General features: G+C 44.3%; 5 protein-coding genes across 5 annotated transcripts; 2 read left to right on the top strand and 3 right to left on the bottom strand.

Moving 5' to 3' along the window:
* The first annotated feature begins 132 nt into the window (after window positions 1-132).
* Window positions 133-7629, top strand: LOC129593135 (aldo-keto reductase family 1 member C15-like). Its single transcript, XM_055489325.1, has 10 exons — window positions 133-192; window positions 357-551; window positions 700-729; window positions 803-970; window positions 1257-1357; window positions 2174-2273; window positions 2418-2534; window positions 3308-3502; window positions 6802-6974; window positions 7322-7629. Exons 2-10 carry the CDS (start codon window positions 426-428, stop codon window positions 7389-7391), a joined length of 1080 nt encoding a protein of 359 aa, XP_055345300.1. The 5' UTR covers window positions 133-192; window positions 357-425; the 3' UTR covers window positions 7392-7629.
* LOC129593136 (cytosolic-abundant heat soluble protein 107838-like) lies at window positions 3504-6025 on the bottom strand. The gene is made up of 3 exons (XM_055489326.1): window positions 5691-6025; window positions 4640-5020; window positions 3504-3826 (listed from the first exon to the last, which is right to left on the bottom strand). The coding sequence occupies exons 1-3, from the start codon at window positions 5907-5909 to the stop codon at window positions 3728-3730; spliced, it is 699 nt and encodes a 232-aa protein (XP_055345301.1). The 5' UTR covers window positions 5910-6025; the 3' UTR covers window positions 3504-3727.
* Window positions 7630-10851: 3222 nt separating the features above from the next.
* Window positions 10852-11886, bottom strand: LOC129593183 (alpha-soluble NSF attachment protein-like). The gene has a single exon (XM_055489391.1). It carries the CDS (start codon window positions 11884-11886, stop codon window positions 10852-10854), a length of 1035 nt encoding a protein of 344 aa, XP_055345366.1.
* Window positions 11887-14704: 2818 nt separating this feature from the next.
* LOC129593182 (alpha-soluble NSF attachment protein-like) lies at window positions 14705-15772 on the top strand. Its single transcript, XM_055489390.1, has one exon. The coding sequence runs from the start codon at window positions 14705-14707 to the stop codon at window positions 15770-15772; it is 1068 nt and encodes a 355-aa protein (XP_055345365.1).
* A 1325-nt stretch (window positions 15773-17097) lies between these two features.
* On the bottom strand, window positions 17098-18096 carry LOC129593181 (alpha-soluble NSF attachment protein-like). The gene has a single exon (XM_055489388.1). The coding sequence runs from the start codon at window positions 18094-18096 to the stop codon at window positions 17098-17100; it is 999 nt and encodes a 332-aa protein (XP_055345363.1).
* Between the last annotated feature and the right edge of the window lie 2371 nt (window positions 18097-20467).

The raw sequence follows: 20467 nt of genomic DNA, 5'->3' as shown, positions 1-20467 counted from the left end.
CTGTGTACCGTGCCAGTGACGAGCCGAAGTTATGCCCGGGAAAAAGCTTTGCTACGTTTGAATGGAATTTGCCCCATTCGTTCTACTTCGCAACGCTACACCCAGCTGACAGCTGTTTCCGGTTCCGGCGATGTTTCTTTTGCATTTCTCAGTTTGCCAGCCGTCACAGAAAATTACACATCGGAAATCTTGGTAATTGTAATTTATTTTAAATGTTTTGTTGATCTATTAATTATTGGTCGGTTGTTGTGTTATCTGGAACGCGTCGGCGCCGTACAGTAGTGTGCGCAAGACAAGCAACCGCAGTAAATCGTAGATTATCCGATAAATCTTATCTAATCTGCTGCATTCTGCAGACAGCTGCAGCTATCCAGGACCGCGCTTCGTTGGACCAGCGCAGTCTAGTTCTGTTCGGTGTTCCTTGGATGAATTTGTCGTTGCTTGCGCGGACTTCCAGGATCTGTAGATTCTTCACCATGGCCCAATCCGTCCCGTACATCACCTTCAACAACGGCCAGCGTGCGCCCATGCTCGGACTGGGCACGTCACAAGTTAGTCTGTCTGTCTCCTTTCACTTCACTCTGTCTGTTTCTCTGCCTCTCTCACTCACTCTGCCTGCCTGCCTGTCTCTTGCTCGCGCTGTCTGTCCCCTGTCCGTAATCACTGCGTAGCAGTGCAATTAATCCATTTCCGTTTCAGTTTTCCTTCGTCGAGGGAAAGGGCCCCGTGGTACGAAGTAACTTTCAGGATGCGATTTTATTCGATGGTGTCATGGTGGTAAAAGTGTTTTGTCGTCGGTTAGTCGAGCTGCCAAGGGACGCGCGAAGCGGTGGAGACGGCCATCGACATCGGCTACCGTTTGTTCGACACGGCGCTGGTGTACGAGAACGAAGTGGAGATCGGGAAGGCCATCCGCAACAAGATTGCCGACGGGACGGTGCGCCGCGAGGATGTCTTCGTCACCACCAAGGTAAGGACGGTCAAAGGGAGAGCGGCAACCGCGGGTGGCTGGCTACCTGTTGAATACGGGGGAAAAATTCAATAAAAATAACAGATAGAAATTCATTGAAAATTCATATGCATGCGGCATGCCACTTTAGTAATTTATCTAAACACTTCAGAATTAAAAATGCAATTAAAATGAATAAATCCTAATTATCGAAATTTACTGTAGTTTTTTATCATACTGCAATAAAAATGTATTTCGTATCCATTTAAAAATTTTAATTAATAAATAATGGTTATTATTACGACAGTTGTGGGGCACGTTCATGGATCCGGCGCGCGTGCTGGACGGACTGAAGTTGTCGTTGAAGAATCTGCAGCTGGATTATGTCGATTTATTCCTGGTGCACGTGTAAGTCTGCTTGAATATTTTTTAAATATTATCATTGATTTTTTTTATTAATATTAAATTCCATGTCGGCAATAATAATATTGTCGTTTGCATGGCGATTTTCGGGAACGTTAGGTTGTGTCCGAATTCTTTTTACGCATACTTCAGTGCGGCATTAATTCTGTAAAATAAAAAGCATTTTATTAACCGGGTTTCTGTTCGAAAATTTTTCCAAAATTTATTTGAAAAGTATTGCGTACAAAATAATACATTGCACGTTATCTTTTATTTTTATGATATAAACAGTTATGGTCAGCAATAAATTCTGAGAAACTTCAACAATTATGATTTATGCATATAACAAGCAGCGCTGAAAAAAAAGCGGGCTATTAAAATAACTGTGTACTAGTAATGTCACGATTAACTATAGCGTGTACCGCAACCGTGGAATATTGTAGTGCAGTGTATTCTGAATGTTTTGAAACTCCATTTGCAAACATCAAAAGTGATATGAGTACAAATATAAGTAATTGCATCAGGAATCAGGATAACTGAAACAAGCAGCTTTTTATTTTTCCGTTTGTACTCGTACGTTGCTGTTTTAAATTTGTGTAATATTTCTTTATGTGATTGTTTTCGCTGAAGTAAAAATACATTTCGGCATCAATGCTTCGTTAAATCCGCATCAATTGAACCGCCAGTTTTCTGTTTTTCCGTGATTTTGTGTTGTTGTTTTTTTTTTAAAAAACATGTATTAATTGATTGTTTTGTGGCGAACAAAATAAAGCTGTGATTTCTTAATTAATTAATAATTATTGCTGGTGTGCTGCTGTGTAGACCGACAGCCTACGAGTACGTGGACGATCACACGTTTAATCCGCGCGATGCCGACGGGAAGATCCGCTTTGTCAAGGCCGACCACGCGGCCGTCTGGAAGGTGTGTTTTCTGCTTCATTAAACAATCTAATTAACAATTAATGTATAATAGAATAGAATAGTATAATAGTACAATAGAACTTGTGTCTGTCGTTTAAAAAAATTCTGAAATGCTGACAGAATTATTGTGGTTGGTGGTTATCAGGCGATGGAGCAGCTGGTGGATCAGGGTCTGACCAAGTCCATCGGCGTGTCGGCCTTCAATAAGGAGCAACTGCAGTTTGTCCTCGATCACTGCCGCATCAAACCAGCCAATTTGCAGGTCGGCCACACGACAATTTGAATAATTACGAATAAATTACGTAAGGAATTACGGTACAAGTTGCATTTATTTCGTAAATTTTTTACAATTACGTAATTTTACAATTTTTTTTACAATTACGTAATTTTACGTAATTTTTTTTACAATTACGTAATTTTACAATTTTACAATTACGTTATTTTACAATAATTTTACAATTTTACAATTTATTTCGTAATTTTATTCCTCGGTTTGCAAAATTTGGAGAAATAATGCCGGTGTTTGCTCGAATTTATGCAGCAAATTTAAGGAATTATTTTGTGATTTTCCCAATTTATGGATATAATTTTTGTTTTGGAATTTGTGCAAAACTATTGGCGAATTATTTTCCAAATTTTTGCCGATTAATGGATTTTTTTCTTATTTTATTCGATAGTTATAGGGAAAATATTTCCCGACTGTTCTAGAGTTTTTTGCCGACTTATACTGTACTGATTTCGTTTAAAATTTATAATGGAGTTTATCAAAAAATAATTGAACAGTTAACCTGGAATTTTTGCCGATTCAGTGGGTTTTTTTCGAAATATTTAATCGAAATGACGAATAATTCCGAACGTTGTACCGATACCTGAACCGAATATTCGCTAATTTTTATGGGAATCTATTTAAAATAATGGCGAAGAATTTAAAAAATTTTATGGATTTTTCACTATATTTTTGGTAATTTTTTCTTTGGGAATTTATGGAAAAATTCTGCTGCATAATTCTGATAATTTTTGTTGGTTTTTTATTAGACGGAAGGCCACGCCTACTTGATGGACGATGAGATCTTCGAGTTATGCCGCCAGCACGGCATCACCGTGACGGCCTTCGCGCCGCTCGGCTCACCGGCGCGCTGGATGAAGAAATTCAAAGCCGACGACCCGACGCTAACCGAAGACCCGGTCGTCCTAAAAATCGCCCAGAAACACAACAAATCGCCCGCGCAGGTCAGTTACCACGTTTTATTAATTATTCTCATTTTCGCGTTTGACAGACAGACAGTTTCTGTACAAAATCTTATACGGTACAAAAATTTTAATTAATTTTGCTCACATGGTGAACATTTAGAGAATTGCAAGAAAACAAGCTATTAATGTTGAAAAGGGATTTTTTTAAATATTGTTAAGGATAGGTAGAAAATATCGCGGAGGGGAATTCGTTGGGGGCGGGGTTTACTTCTTGAGTTGGCGGTTGTTTTCGGTGAACTTTTGAGATTCCGACACGCACTGTCCGGAGGTTTCCGTGTGGGCGGCGCTGGCTTCCAGGTTGACCTTTAGAAAAATTAACAATAATGAATATCAGCTGATTTTAATAAATCGATTTAAAAATATTTGCAAAGCGTTTTAAAATCAGGGAAAAAAACGTACACTTTCTTGAAAAAAATTATATTCTGTAGAAAATTTGTTTTAGAAAAATAAAAATGAGTTAAAAAAATTATTTAGGCAACTAATCATCGGAAATATTTGCAAAAATAAAATAGCATTAAGGAATTCGGCAAATATGTGATTTTTAAAAAAATTGATAGTCATGTTAAAAGGTTTTTTTCTTGATAAAAACTGAGCAATAAAAAATTAAACAAACTGTGTAAATAAGAATGACTGCTTCTGTGTTAGTGTAACAGTAAATTAGTACAGTAGTAATTAAAATTTATTAAGACCTTTTATAAAATTCGTAAAAACGGCTTTTAATTTGAATTATTTAATATGGAACTGTAATTTATTTTTGATTATTGGTACTTTAATGCATTGCTTTTTTCTAAATATTTTCAAATTTATTATGGCTGTTCTATCGAATCTGCTACCGAAATGGAAAGCGAAATTTCATTTTAAAAATATAAAAAATATTTAAATACCGTATATAATTGTAAAAAAAAGGGATCAAAAATGTACCGAGATGTCGCTGTAGAAGTTTTGCTGTTCGGTGGTAATTTAATTGCATTGCAGTTTTTTTCTTAATTATTTTCGAATTTTTTATGGCTGTTTTATCGAATCTGCTACCGAAATGGAAAGCGAAATTTTATTTTAAAAATATAGAGAATATTTAAATACCGTATATAATTGTAAAAAAAAGGTTAAAAAATGTACCGAAATGTCGCTGTGGAATTTCTGCTGTTCGAGCATGAGACGGCAGCGGGTGCGCTCGCGGTCCATCTCCTTCTTGGCGTAGCGGCTCTCCAGGTCGATCTGGCGTTTCTGGTTGTCGATGGCCATCTCCACCATGTCCTTGCGGAACTCCACGTCGCGCAGATGCTGCTTCTCCAGCTCCTTGCGGATCTTGTCGGCCTCGGCCTCCTGCAGTTTGCGGTAGGCCTCCGTCTTGCGCTCCACCTCCTTCTCGTACTGCTGCGTCAGCATGTCGTGCTCGCGCTGCTTGGCGGCCATGTCCTTGCGGGCCTCCTCGTCCAGCTCGGGACTGTCCAGCTGGCGCATGTCCTCCGACACGGCGCTGATGCGCGAAATGGACGCCTGTCACGAAGCAAAATATTCATGAAAAAATCCACAAATAAATTCATTAAAATATCGTTCATCGAATAATTTTTTAACAAGTCCATTACAGGTAATCGTTAGAAAATTCGTTCACACAAATGCGACGCTTGTCATGGAAAAAATATTCTTGAAAATTTGCATTGCTAAATGCATTGATTAATTCTTAGAAATGCATAAATAAATTCATAAAATTCTTGGAATAATTCTTCGAAAAATTTATAAAAATGTTCATTCAAGAAAAATCTATTTAGAGATAATATTTTTCCATAAAACGTAATTTTGATAAAATTTAGTGCCATCGAACAATTTCGCAGACTAAACACCAACTGAACGCCTGAACACGGCAGCGCTTAAAAAATGATTTTCAGTAATTAACTAAATAATTAGAAGGCATATATTGTTTGGTTTATTTAATTTTTGACTGAAATTATTTCTAAAAAATTATTGTTAGTTGATTTTTTTAATTATATTTTTACAGAAGTTATATTTAGTATAAAATTCAAAGATACTAAACATTACTCAATAAAGGTCACACATTTTAACTTACAGTAAAAACCAATTTTGTAAATTAAAATGCCGTTAGAAATTAACTGGATTTTTTAAAAAAATTAGCACGCTGTTTAAAATTTAAAAATTAAATTGTACGCACCTGGAAGCCTTCACCGATGAGTTCCTGGGCGGAGAATCCGGTGCTCATGAAGGGCGAGGGCAGGTGCATCATGGGGACCTTGACCTGCGAGGTCATGTAGCTGGTCTGCTGGGCTTCTTTGCGCTCCTGCTGCACCTCGCGGCCCTGCTGCTGCTGCTGCTCGGGGGGGATGAAGACGGCGTCAGGATTCATCGACATATTCATCGCTTCAACCGACATGATTACTAATTTATCAACACTTAAAAAAAAACAAAAAATCGAAGAAAATAAATCAGGGATTTATTAATCGGAATTAATCGGAAAATTCGAATTTATTCGGAAGGAAATTGAATTGATGAGGTTTCCGGCGCGGTAATGGTTTATATACGAAACTGAATGTGTCTCGATTGTGGTCAGTGGAAAGTGCCGATGGGGAACATGTTCGTGGTTGCGACGCACAGGGTTGAAAGGTCGTTGTTACAGGCAGCGTTGTGTGGCGCGCGATGCCGGTCTGAAGGTCAGCCGGGGAAGTTTCACGTTTCGTACCGGTTGACCGTGGCGTGGGTGGAAGATTCTTGCAGCGGCAACTGCTGTGGAGTTTGGCGTTTTGACCGCGGTGACCTTTGACCGGTAGAATGGACTCTGGCGCTCACTGCGGGAGGTCACGACATTGTTGTGTTTGTCAACAAAAATACGGCAGTAGTGTATACGGTGTAATTGGCGGAGGAAGGAATTTTACCGGTTATTTACCGGGAATTTCTGTTTAATGTGTACTGCCTGTGTAAATTGTTGAGTAAATAATTTCAAAATTTATTTTTTAATAAATATTGATGTCAGGTTTTATTAGAGCTTGCGTTTAGCAAGGTTAGAAACTGGGTAATATTTTCATAATTTTTTTTCCTGTGCTGAAAATGATTTTTTCTTCAATTTTTTCTTGATTTTGCGGAAATATTTCCGCGGCAGTTTTACGCGAGATCGTTCTCGTGGATGTTATAAACGTTTTTTCCGTTAATTATTGGGCTGGCTGCTGAAAATATATATTTTTCTTAATTTACCGGAATTTTGCGGACATATTTTAGCGCCATTTTTTCATAGAATGTTATCGTAAATTTCACGGATTTTAATTTTGTAGATTTTGATTCGCTACCTGAATGAACGCGGCCGGATGGCCATTCCGCGCAGCACCAGTCGTCCGCATTTGCAGGAGAATTTTAACGTGTTTGATTTTGAATTTGCGGCGGAGGAGGTGGAGGCGCTGAAGGGGCTGGACAGGAAGGGATCCATCCGTTATTTCCCCTTCGACCAGTAAGACACCGCACTATATCTTCCTATGCGAAAAATTCTTTTAAAAATTTCTGATTTTTATAGAAATATTTTGTTTGTAATTTGCATGATTTTGCTAAAATGTTTCAGCTCCATTTTTACTGGAGAATATTTCTCGGCATCTGCAAATTAAATTAATCCTAAAACATAACTCTTTAAATTAAATTGCCTTTTTAATAAAAAAATTTATTGTTGTTTTTGTTGATTTTGTCGTAGGTATTTTTCCGTACATAGTTTTTTTGCGCATTTTTTTTCTCAATTTTTTTTCTTCATAATATCCGCTAGTTTTCGGTATTTGACGGCTGATTTATTGTGTGATAATTTTGCAGCCTGAAGGATTCGCCGGACGCGCCGTACTCGGTACCAGGATCGATAAAAAATGGCTGGACGGCGTCGTAAACGACAGGATAAACTTTTTCTTCATAACAAGGATGTGATTAATTTAATCGAATATATTACGGATGCTTATTGGTAATTTTTCGTTCCGTTTTTGTACGCCGAAATGTTTAACTGGGAATTATTTGGTGTTATTTTTGGGTTTAATTCGGGATGCTGCTTTTTAATAATTTTATCATTCCTGCTGTCGCTCAAAAATATTAATAATTAACATAGTAATAATTATTAGTAATAATTATCATAAAGGCTTTAAACATTTCTGCGGAAGCGCGCATTCAACGAAGGAAACGTAAGAGAAAATACCAAGAAAAAATTAATTAAACATGTCAAACAAAAATTTCACACAGTTTAGTTTAAATCCAGCAAAGAAAACCTCAGCAGATTGATCTATAAGAATTGATTAACAGCTTAGATAATAGGAAAGAAACTACGAAAAAATAACTAAAAAATAATCGACAAAACAGGATTATTTAGCGATTTAAGAAAAGAGTGCCATTAAATGAAAAAAACAGCCAGGGCACCGCACACAGCGAAAGCGGTCTGGAAACATCGCCACAGCGGCGTTAGCAGTTACGAGTGCGGATAGGCAGGACAAAGGTCACAGAGCAGACGGTGTTTATGGCGACAGCGCACGAACGCGGTGTAATCTGAGTGAATGACCTTTGCTCTGTTCTTGCGTAATGCGCAACTATTTCAGAGATCAGTTTAGCATAATAATAATTCTTACACTAAATACAACAAGGCAGTAACAAATAACGAAAAGAAGAATGACAATGTGCAGCGTAAGGATAGTACTTGGACGTTTTTCGTTTACCGGCAACGTTCACAATATGGATTCGCGTGCCCGACACCAGAGACGTAAGTCTTCTCTCCGCTGTTCCACAGTAGAAAAGTTGAAAACTACATACTGAAAGTTTTTTTATTAATTTCGTTAACAAGCTTCTGTAAACTAGTTTTTGATCAGTTCTTGATCGACTGGTTGTTATGTGGGACAGCGCGGTGCATATCGCTTCTCTAATGTCCGGTACGCGAATCCATGGTGTGGTAGTGTCCGAAATGCGAGAAACCTCCAACTATACATATACCGTATTAAGGGAAGTGGGAACTAAACAAAAATTTTACACCGAATTCCAGCTTTCTACAATTTTATTCTACAGCTTTCTGCGAGTTTTGTTGAGGTAAGAAGATTCTCGTTAGAGCACTGAATATTATTGAGCGACGTACGTACGTATTTGAAGAATGCCTTTTCCTGCGAAGATTACATGCAGCACCGGCGTTAAAATACCGGCGTTAAAATAGTCGAAAACCTGTTTCTCCACCTAGCAATTGAGTGGCACAAACTGTGCGGAGTCGATTTGAGTAATACGTACATGGCGCAAGAATTTTATAGGCTAAAACGCCAGCGTACAAAAGCGGGGAATTACAGTACGTTATATGCTGGTGCGCCCAAAATTTTCCGGCTCTCCTGCCACACTTTCTCTCCACTCCACAGCGGACTGATTTCTCCCGACTAAAAGTACACAGCCATTGTGATACAACAAGTTTCATTCACATACTGTAGTAATACTTACCGCATGCTTATTCAGCAAGTGTTTAATTACAGAGTAAGAAAACAACCAACCAAAAAACTTATCGGTACCAGTTTCATAAACCTGACCTTTTTGTTCAAATTGTAACCCGATTCGCACGTATGACCTTGAAGTGGGAATTAATAAAAATACGGATTTGATTTATTCCAATTCCGAATGTCTCTGAACTGTTTATCTTAACGATGCACATGTAAACAGAAAGCGGCTGCTGAATTCCTTTTCATGCCACCGCACTACGAACCGTCCTATGAACCATACCGTCAAGGTTTCACAAGTGCTGGCGCATACTATTGCGCGTATTCATCTCGCGTCTCCTGTTTTACCAGAAAACAACCATAAGCGACAAAAAACCAGCAGTAATCGTGTATGATGCAGAATTTCTTTGCCTTCGCACCATACGACAGAAAAAAACTGTTGGTTACCCGGCAAGCCCAGCTGCTCATTGACTCACTGGTTCCGTAGATCATCGACTCGTCAATTTTCCTCGTCAGGGAACTGATCTGCGTGAAAAAGCTCATCAATATGCGTATTACATATATGCGCCAAGGATATTGTTCATTACGTATCTTGCAAGATAATTGAAGATATCCACATATAGGTGCAGGTGTAACAATTCAAAGTACGTTGATAACCAGATTCTGCGGACTGGTGGAAGTGTTTGAGGCGCAGATGGTGGAAGTGCTTGAGCGGCATCTTGAGTGGAAAGGGCCGCCGCTGGACGTGGAACGCCTGGCCGTCTGGTTGGTCGATATCAGCAAGCACGAGGAGAAGGCCAAAAGAGTGGTGAAGGTGGGTGTTTATCGACAGCGTCAATTTTTTACCGAATTTCGAAGAGAAGCTGTAAATTTTTATAAAAATTAACTTACTAAAAAAAATAATACATAATAAAAATTTGGTAAATTTTTATTAGAACCTACTAAATTGTAATAAATTTAAAACTGAGTTGCACGATTTCAAAGGCTAATAAGGCGGTCGGCTGATCGTTCGTGTTATTTGCCGGTGTGCGGTAAATTACTGTATATGTTGTGTATTCTCTGTTGGGGAATTGTGCAGATCTTCACGACTACCAGTCCTGTGATCCGCGTCCGTCGGCCCATTATCGCGGACGCCAGTGGACGGCAGGCAGTCTAGCCGATGTCGAGGTGGCCATATTTAACCGGTTCTGCGTGTACGCCTTGTCGCGCTTCATGGAGGACTGGTGTGCAGCATCCAAGGATGATCCTGCGCAGTCCGGCCGTCCGACAGCGAGGGCAGTGAATGAACTGGCCAATTCAGCAATTACTCAACCGAAGAGTGAGAATACCTTCCAATTCCTAAGCTGCCGTTTAGGAACTGGAAGGGTTCTCTGCTCACAAATCTGTCGGTGTAATGCTAATCTTGTATTCTGCAGTTTCTGTTCCAGGGTATTGGTATGTACTATATTTAGTTGTTTTACTGAAACCCGCGAAAGCCGCTTAGTTTTTGTTTTTTAGCTCATTTGTGGTTATTTGGCTGCTGCTGTTAAAATCACATACGACGCTGTCTTTATCCGACTTATTGTATAATAAACATTAAACAGCATGAGTCAAAAGGAAGATCGCAATTAAGTACGAGTAAGTAACGCGTGCAGATAGATGTAAAAGACCGAGCATAAAATAACTAGTGTAGAGAGTCTAGAGACCTAAGAAAAAATTATAGGTCACGGTTACTAGACTTTTTCGAACACCCGTAAAGAAGTCATGAAAACAAAAGTGGAAAATAACAACTCCTGATGAACTTTCGCGTGTCCGCACAACATGAATAAAACCCAGTATACCGATATCCATAATTTCGATGCCGTTAAGCTAGTCCTGGCCTAGGAGTTTGTGGACACACCCGGCGCAACAGGGATCCAATCAGCGCTGCGCCTTGTTTTCGGCATCCCGCAGCATCTGCAGCGCGCGTTCCAGCATCATTGTGGTCCATTTGTCTAAACGACGCGTCTGGGTGTCGTTGTCGCACCATGGTGGACCGCTCGCGGTGGCGGAACCGGCGTTCTCCGGCGCCTGCAGGATCTTGGCGATGTGGCCGGCGGTGAAGCGGTTCTCGGCGCCGCCCATCACCTGCCGTAAGACGTTCCGCTCCTGATCGAACATAAAACCAGAAGACGGCAGCTTGGCGTCCCAGCGCACCACGGCCTCCTGGGCAGCCGATGGTCCATCGCGGCAGAGGTAGCACAGTACCGCCCGGGTGAGGCATTTGGGTTCCGCCGTCGAAAAGTCCGGCACGTACACGCCGCCCGAGCTGGCGTAATCCCTCGCCTTGGGCTCCTGGAGGATGCGGTCAGCGAGTCCCTCGAAGAGGTCAATGGCCGCGGTGTAGTCGCCCTTCCGAGCCAGCTGTTCGCCCACCGTCAGCCACGCTTTGTCGCCAGCGGACCTCCCGTGCACGTCGGCCGCGGCTTCGTGCAGGCGCGCGGCTTTTTCATAGAACCGAATTGCGCCGTCGACGTCCCGTGGCGCCAACATCTGCGCCAGGGCCTTGCAGTGCCCGGCAGCCGTGGTGAAATCCCCGTCTTCGGCCAGCAGGTCCGCCGCAGTCTGCAGACAGCTCACCGCCACGCGGAAGTCCTGGGCTTTGACGAAGCAGTCGCTTGCCGTCTTCAAGAGACCGCTGGACGTTATCTTCCGCACCTCCGTGGTGTAGGGCGGGGCGGGGATAGTGTCCGCCTCGAATGGCATTTTAAGCTCGGCGGCGGTTTGGAAGGCGGCGCCGGCGTCATGCCATTTCTGGTCCATCTTAAAAAAGTTGCCGGCGCGGTGAAACAAGCGGCTGGCTTCCAGCATGTTGCCCCACGCCACCGCCGAGCGGGCGGCGGTCAGCAGGGCACGGGCACGAGCCTCGTCCGGCGCCGTGTCGCAATGGAGATTTTGGGCGACTGGTGCGGTCATCCTAAACATAGCAAACACCATCAAGATTTTCCCCAAAAAATCCCGAGAAAGAGATTGCGCAAACTGAGCGAATTACTGTAGAATTATCAGTGTTTAAATGTGGGAGAAATTTTATTTTGACCAATAGACGTCCCTAAAAGACATACTCTATTCCGGCAATTTGCGGCAAGAAACCTCATCTCTTACTTGTCAATAAAACGGCGAAAATCCGGCTTAAGTGGAATACAGTCAATGCGATATGGAAAAGGTATGTGTGACCTTTGACCAGTGATGCTAACGCAGTAGTGTATTATTATTTTAGATCAGCAGAAGCTGTTTTCAGTTGATGCCCAAAATTACAAAAATCTCGTGTGCGCAGAAGCAGTTACATTATGGCAACGGAAGAGGGCGAACCGATCAGCGTGTGCCTGGTGCCTATAAAGCTATGCAGCGAACAATTAACGCTCTCTGGTTCTCTCTCGCGCCACACTTTCGTCCACTGGGCAGCTTTTACTGCCCTGCATTTCCCCTGTTCTCCTGACCGACTAATAAAAGACGACCAACAAAGGAATGAGATTTCTCAGCAGGTTAACGAGACGGATGGTACGATTTGTCTTGCTGTTGCTGATAATGAGCAGCCATTTGTACGTGAAGTTCCGTAAAGTCTCAATATGACAGGAATCACATTTAACAGAATTAAACTCCTAGTACCAGTATCGCGATTCCGCGCCAGTGGCAATGTAGGCTACTTGATACAAGCCAATGTAGGCCACTAGGCAAACAGACTGGACAGCGGTTTTGTTCGACAACAGGATGCACGACTCGTGCTTCGTTCTCCAGTGCCCCTTTGCTCGTTGTCAGCGAAGCGGGCCTGGCCAAGTGCGCGTGATACGTGCCTGCTTCCTGCCCTGGATTTCCCATAGCAGACAACCGCTTTTCGGCACGTCACCCTTCGATCATTCTTCTTTGTCCGGACTTCAGGAAGATTGCTAAAATTTCGCTCGTGGTTTAATCACTGTATAATTTTTCACACGACATTTTATAGCTGCTCTACGAAAGGTCACATCTCGTCTCCTCCAACTCCACTGCCAGCCGGAATTTGTTGCCACCTTCGCTTGTCGGGTAACCTATTACATTTACTAAGCCAAATTTAAAATTATTTGAAGATTGACTAAGCTCAGACAAAAATCCGAAAACTGCCCGAAAATCGTAATTTCCATTGGGTATTACGTTGATGAAATCAGATTGAAATTTTAATATAATTTCACAGACACGTTAACAGATGAAATTCACGATTAAATCTAATTCGCCAGGAGAAGACGGTTTATTAAACGCGAGGTTCCCAGTGGAAATTCATTTTGGGGCTTATAGCTCATTGTAAAGAATAAAGTCTCCTCTATCAGAATATGGCGCTATCATGTATGTGAAAAAATTGTTTACGTTAAAAAACAATTTTCCGTTATGAGTGTCGAAGGGGGAAGCGCTGTTCAACAGAGAGAAAGCGGCTAGCGCTGCTTTTAGGCAATCCGAGTTATGAATCCGGTCTTTTATGGTCAAGAGCGATGGATGGGATTCTGATCCAAAGCTATTGTTAGCGCAGGTGAAGTAATCAGCCGTTTCAAAGGAATGCTGAGCCAAAGCTGTTAGTGACAGGATGGTGTGATAACTTAGTTGACCGACGGCTATTGTCTTTGCATGCGGCGTGCGCGTCTGCTCACTCTGCCGTCTCCAGCCCTGCTGTCTTTGCATTTGCTTTACTCAGCGCTCCAGCTGAAGATTTTCTGTTTACGTTAAAAAACAATTTTCCGTTATGAGTGTCGAAGGGGGAAGCGCTGTTCAACAGAGAGAAAGCGGCTAGCGCTGCTTTTAGGCAATCCGAGTTATGAATCCGGTCTTTTATGGTCAAGAGCGATGGATGGGATTCTGATCCAAAGCTATTGTTAGCGCAGGTGAAGTAATCAGCCGTTTCAAAGGAATGCTGAGCCAAAGCTGTTAGTGACAGGATGGTGTGATAACTTAGTTGACCGACGGCTATTGTCTTTGCATGCGGCGTGCGCGTCTGCTCACTCTGCCGTCTCCAGCCCTGCTGTCTTTGCATTTGCTTTACTCAGCGCTCCAGCTGAAGATTTTCTGTAGTGAAGGTAGCGCAACAAAACACGGTAGACTTTAAACGCGTTTTGTGAGAAATCAAACTTAATTTCACAACAAGTCAACGCGTTAAAAAAAATTACTCAAAAAGGTTCAATAAATCGAACACTACCTGCTGAGCTTGTTACACATACCGTTTTTCGATATCACGTAAGCTTTAAGAGTTATAGCAGAAAATGTTCAGGGCGGCACCACCCCACCACCCCTGGATCGGTTTTTTACACTTTAAATTTTAATAGCAACGATATTGGGATTCCCAATGTGTGATAAGCTTTACACTGTTTCCGCACCAAACAGCGTTTCCAGAAATTTTTTGAATGAACAGTACGCTCTGAATTTTTTGAACCTGAAACTTTTGACTTTAAAATCGCGTAATTAATTTACAGTCAGTAAAATAAAGCTTTTTCTAACGCTGTAGTGTAGAAAAATCATTTTCCTGATGTATCTTCAAGTGAGTTTGATATGAAGTCGTGTTATGACTGTGTTATATGAGTTGCCGCAAAGGGACCGAACCACTGGGAACCTCGCGTTAAGTTAATATTATAACAAGCAGAATTGCCGAAATTAGGTAAAATGACAATCTGAACGAATATCACAGTAATCGTTTTCAATTGTAACGCTGTTTTTCGTAAACAAATCAAGGCGCAAAAAGTTCGGGCGCGCGTGTTGATGGTACGTGCCTTACTTTAGAATGACCGCACCAGCCGCCCAGAATCTCGATTACGACATGACGCCGGAGGAGGGTCGCGCCCGCACCCTGGTGACCGCTGCCCGCACGGCGGTGGCCCATGGCGACCAGTTGTTAGCCAGCCATCTGTACCGGCGCGCCGGGAACCTCTTCAAACTGGACCGCCGCTGGCAGTGGGCCGGCATCGCTTACCAAGAGGCCGGCGAGCGGAAAGCGCCCTTCGAGGTGGACGCCCGCCCCGACCCGTCCCTGACCCTGGCAGCGCGGCAGGGCACGGCCATCGGGCTGCTGAAGACGGCCAGCGACTGCTTCGTCAAAGACGACAACCCCCACGAGGCGGTGGGCTGTCTGCAGACGGCGGCCGAACTCCTGATGGACGGCGGGGATTTCACCACGTCCGCTGGGTACTTCACGGCGCTGGGGCTAATGGTGGCGCCGCTGCACGTCGACGCCGGGATTCGGTTCTACGAAAAAGCCGTTCGCCTGCACGAAGCCGCGACCGGCTGGTACGGGCGGTTATGCGCGCGGCCGGCGTTGCTGGGAATCGGGGAGCTGTTGGCCCAGAAAGGGGACTACACCGCCGCGATCAACCACTTCGAAGGGTTGATTAAGCATCACGCCAAAGAGATTCCCGGGTCGGAGATCGGCAGCGGGTACTCCGGGAGCGGTGCCGCCCTGACGGTGAGTGCCGCCTACTTCCGGGCGGTGCTGTGCTATCTGTGCCGGGACGGACCGGTGGCCGCGCAGGAGGCCGTGCAGCAGTGGGACGCCACGCTGCCGCCGGCCGGCACCGCGTACAATCCGGAGCGCCACATTATGCGACACGCCATGGGCACCGCGGAGAACCGCTTCACCGCGGCCAACGTCGCGCGGGTCCTCCGGCCGGCGAGTAGCGGCTCGAGCAGCGTTCATTATGCCGCAGGTTTCGGGCAAATGCTGGCGAATCCTTTGGACAACTACGAATTTGCGGACCTCCGGGGCGTCTACCCCCGTCTGGAGCCATGGGCCAGAATGATGCTGGAGCGGGCGTTGCGACTGCTGCGTGATGTTGAAGACGAAGGGCATCGCTGAAGCGTGAAGCTGTGGCGGTCATCGTGCCGTTTTATTCTCTTTTTTGCGTAACTTCCACAATCGTCCGTTTCTTAGGATTTTTTAATTCTTTTTTATGTTTTCTTTTTGGTTTGTCACATAACAGAAGCAGTCGTGCACAAGTACTCGTATACTTGTATAACAATTTACACGTTTATGAACTTGGTGTCCTGTAGCAAGTATGACCTTTTTCCAAACGCGACAGCGTGGTAATAACTTACTGCTAAGCGCTTTATTAATTACATTATTAATTTAGTATAGTTCTGTACGTATGAGTCGTTATGACTGTTAGTGCTAAAATCACTGTCTGTTTTCCTATAGTTTTCTTTGGTATTTGATACTTGACGAAATAAACTTCACAGTCTAAACAGGACTGGATGCGCATGGAGAATGCGAGAATCATAGGAACGAGCATAGAAGTACCCAAATCTCAACAAATTTCCTCTTGTTCTGTTACGCAGCGCTGGGAAGACCTGTGCCCGGAAGAATTAAGGCTCCAGACTTCCGGCTTACTTCATCAAGCCGGCTATCACCCGGCTTAGCCTGCTGGATGACGGCACAAGCAATCCAAAATGCGTTTTAACTATTCGTTAGTGAAATATCTCCCTCGCCACCGCAACACATTCTTATTTAGTATTTACCATTGAGCGGACTTCGAACGTGGACAAGAGATTCACCCGTTCGTGGGGAAATGACTTTTTTTTATTTATTAGTTTGTCTTTTGAAATTGCAACGGGATAATATTTTCATACTTAAGGAATATACATTATGCAGTTCTTCCGCGGTGCAAATTAGGGTTTCTGGTCGGTCCGAGCAGAAAAATCAATGTATCACGAATTTGAGGAATGTTTTTCGATTTGACGCAATCGTGGGAGAATACAGATTGTGGGTATTTTGTTAATGTTCAGATTTAACTGTCTAGTGTATGGCTACTGCTTGTTAAAATCACATATGAATAGGTCTTATATCCGGTTCATCGTATAATAGACGGCATCAGCCAAAAGAAAGATCGCAATTATTAATAAGCCAGTGCGCGCAGAGAGATAATAAAGTGTAACTTGTGCAGGTATAAAATAATTAAATGCAGAGAGCTTTGAAAGAAAATTAAACGTCACGGGTTAAATACTTATTTGAATGCCAGTAAAGAAGTAATACAAACAAACGTGGACAATAACCACTCGTGGTGACCTTTCGCACATACGCACAACATGACGAAAACACAGTATGCGGACATCCATCATTCCGATGCAGTTAAGCTGAAGCCGGCCAAAGAGTTTGTGGGCGCACTCGGCGTAACTTGTATCTAATCAGCGCTGCGCCTGGTATTCGGCATCACGCAGCATCTGCAGCGCACGGCCCAGCATCATTCTGGTCCACTCGTCCAAACGATGCGCCGGGGGACCGAATGAACCCGGGTAGCTGTCGGTGGTATTCTCCGGCGCCTGCAAGATCTTGGCAATGCTGTCGGCGGTGAAGCGGTTCTCGGCGCCGCCCATCGCCTGCCGCAAGACGTTCCGTTCCTGATCGAATGATCCCGACGATGGCAGCTTGGCGTCCCAGCGCGCCACGGCCGCCTGGGCAGCCGACGGCCCATCGCGGCATAAGTAGCAGAGGACCGCCCGGAAGACGCACTGGCGCTCCGGCTTCGTGGCGCCCTCCACGTAGATGCCGTGCTTGCTGGCGTAATCCTCCGCGCTGGGTTCCCGGATGATGCGGTCCGCGAGTCCTTCGAAAAGGTCGATGGCGGCGATGTAGGCACCCTTCCGGGCCAGCCACTCTCCCACCGTCATCCACGCGGTGTCGGCAGCCTTCCGTCCGAACACGTCCGCCGCGGCCTCGCGCAGGCGAGCGGCTTTCTCGTAGTAACGAATCCCGGCGTCGGCGTCCCGCGGCGCCAGCATGTTCCCCACTTCCGTGCAGTACCCGGCGGCCGTGGTGAAGTCCCCGTCTTCGGTCAGGAGGTCCGCGGCCGTCTGCAGACAGGTCACCGCCGCGCCGGTGTCCTTGGCTTTGACGAAGCAGTCGCTGGCCGTCTTCAGCAGATCGGCGGCCGTAATCTGCCGCGCTCCGGTGGTCAGATACGGGTCGGTGTTGGCTTCCACCTCGAACGGCAGTTTCAGCCCAGCGGCGGTTTGGAAGGCGGCGCCGGCCGCGTGCCATTGCTGGTCCAGTTTGAAAAAGTTGCCGGCGCGGCGAAACAGGCGACTGGCTTCCAGCTGGTCGCCACAGGCGTCCGCCATCCGGGCGGCGGTCAGCAGGGCGCGGGCGCGAACCTCGTCCGGCGTCGGGTCGACTGGTGCGCTCATCCTAAACGTAGCGAACATGATAAAACCGCCAAGATTGTTCCCCCAAAATTCCGACAAGAAAGAGTTTGTTAAAATTGAGCGCATTAATGTTGACTGTCAGTTTTTACATGTAAATGTGGGAGAGGTTGTATTTTGACGAATAAAATTAATGTCCCTAAAAAATACTCTGTTCCGGCAATTTGCGACCAGAATCATCAGTCTTACTTGATAATGTGTCGGCGAAAATCCGGTCTCAAGAGAATACTGCCAGCGCGATATGGAAATATTAACAGCGACCTTTGAGCAGCGATAATGTACGTATTAGTTAAAACATTAGGGAATTTTAGATTTCACATGGTTTAGGCTCCGTCCACTAGAAACTACCGCGTCACATAAACAGTACGTTAGCAGACTGAAAATCGTTTAAAATGCTTGTACGGATGCACACTTGCAGTGACGTGCAGCTAAAAAATAAATCGAATCGAGAGTGCCGAGAGCGTGACCAACCTGCTCTCGGGGAGGCGGTTAGAGCACACAAAAAAGATCCACAGGCAGCATACGCTGGCTTATTGCTCAGCCTTATGGCTGAGCCGTTGCACAGGTCCACGTAAGGCAGATAGTTTTTACGCGTCAGCCAACGACGTTGGGTTACGGCGCCTTACGTCGCGAACGGACGTAAATCAACCCGTAACGCCAACTTCTATCCGAACGTCGAACTGCACGTAACTTGTTTTGTGAAATCTAAAATTCGCTATTGTAAAGTGATTTCAGCTCATTGCCTCAAAAGACAGAAATCTCGCGTGCGCCGAAGTCACACACTATGGTCACACTAATGTGTTAAAAGCAGAGGCGAGCAGGCCAGCGTGTGTCTGTTCTACAGCAAAGCGAACAATTAATGCTGTTCTGGTTCTCCCTCGCCACTGGATCCTCCGCTGGACAGCTGTAGATGACCTACATTTCCCCCGTGCTCACGACCGATTAATCAGACGAGCAGCAAACTGATGCGACAAATTAACAGAGATTTCTTACAACAAGACGGATGGCGAGATTCGTCTTGCTGATTACACAGCTATTTGTCTGTGCAGTTAACGTGACGTCTCGGCGCCTCTAAACTTTATCCACGAAAGCCATTCTTCTTATTAATTCCAGATTTGTTTGCTGCATAGGATTCTATCACTGTCTCGGAGTACGCTGCTTATTTTCAGTCGTTGGTTTTCTTTTAACGCCAAATCATAATAAATTTAATATTTATTTACAGTAAAGTGAATACGTACAGTATTTATTACAAATTGGAAAAAAGTCCCCGTTTAGATCCCCGTCTAAAGCTAGATCCAGAATGGATCCAGAGACAGAGACTCAAACGGGATGAATCCTGTGGAGCGAGCAATGCGATCTGGATTGCGATCTATGCGGAAACACAAAACGTCGCACCGCTAATTGCTAACTTTAATAATATTGACAAGTCTGCATAACAGAAAATCAACACTGATCGGCGCAGCTCGATCGTAAAACGTCGAGCCAATTCCACACTGTGCATCACTGTGCAGCGCGTGCTAAGCCGCGCTCACTAACAAAACAAGCCAATCAGAGCGAGACACAACACAGACCATAATCCAAAGGCGTAACGCCTAGCGCTACGAGCGTGAACGCTAGTGAGCCCTCGTCTCACATGCCTCTGGGGGGATGCCGAGCTCCGTTGAGGCTGGACACGCTCCCGAATCCACGAAAAGACGACGGTCGCCGGTGTCTGTGTGTGCTCAAAACATCAAATTCTCTTATTCCATTTTATCACATAAATCCAAATGCACAATGTGAAATAAAGAGATCTGTATCAAAATACTATTCCATATCACTTGTAATACAAAAACAGATCAACAGTTAAACAGATCAACAAAAGTTATAATCAAATGTAGACTAGGATCCTCCATTTCTGACTCGTAAAGGTCACAGGTCCCGTCCACCGTTTTCCGCTCTTTGGCCCATTCCGCTCTGTTGAGCAAGTCCGCGCATCCGTAATGCGACTTTTCATCACAATCCGCTTTGAGAATCAGGTGCGTATCAAGAACGACTTAGGAATACTGCTTTAATCTTTGGAATATGGTGCGTATCAATTGTACGACTTCAAAATGAGATCCAATTAAGGTCATGGAGGGACATCATGTAGACAAGCGTAGTTCGCTTCCTCCCTGATAAAGGTCATCCTTTGTTGAGATGATCCGTTGAGATGTGCGACTCGTTTTGGGTTAATGGTCCCGAAAGGTCATGCGACTTGAAGTCCAATATGATGACTCTGTTGGGTAATAGTGATTCCAAAGGTCATCCATCTTCACTTCAAATTTCCACTAAAGGTCATGGAGGAACTTAGCCGATTTTTGCCGACTTTCAAGCACTT

Source organism: Paramacrobiotus metropolitanus, unplaced genomic scaffold (assembly GCF_019649055.1).
Source record: "Paramacrobiotus metropolitanus isolate TYO unplaced genomic scaffold, Prichtersi_v1.0 Parri_scaffold0000060, whole genome shotgun sequence".
NCBI classification, from domain to species: Eukaryota; Metazoa; Tardigrada; class Eutardigrada; order Parachela; family Macrobiotidae; genus Paramacrobiotus; species Paramacrobiotus metropolitanus.
This window is presented reverse-complemented; position numbering and strand designations above follow the sequence as displayed.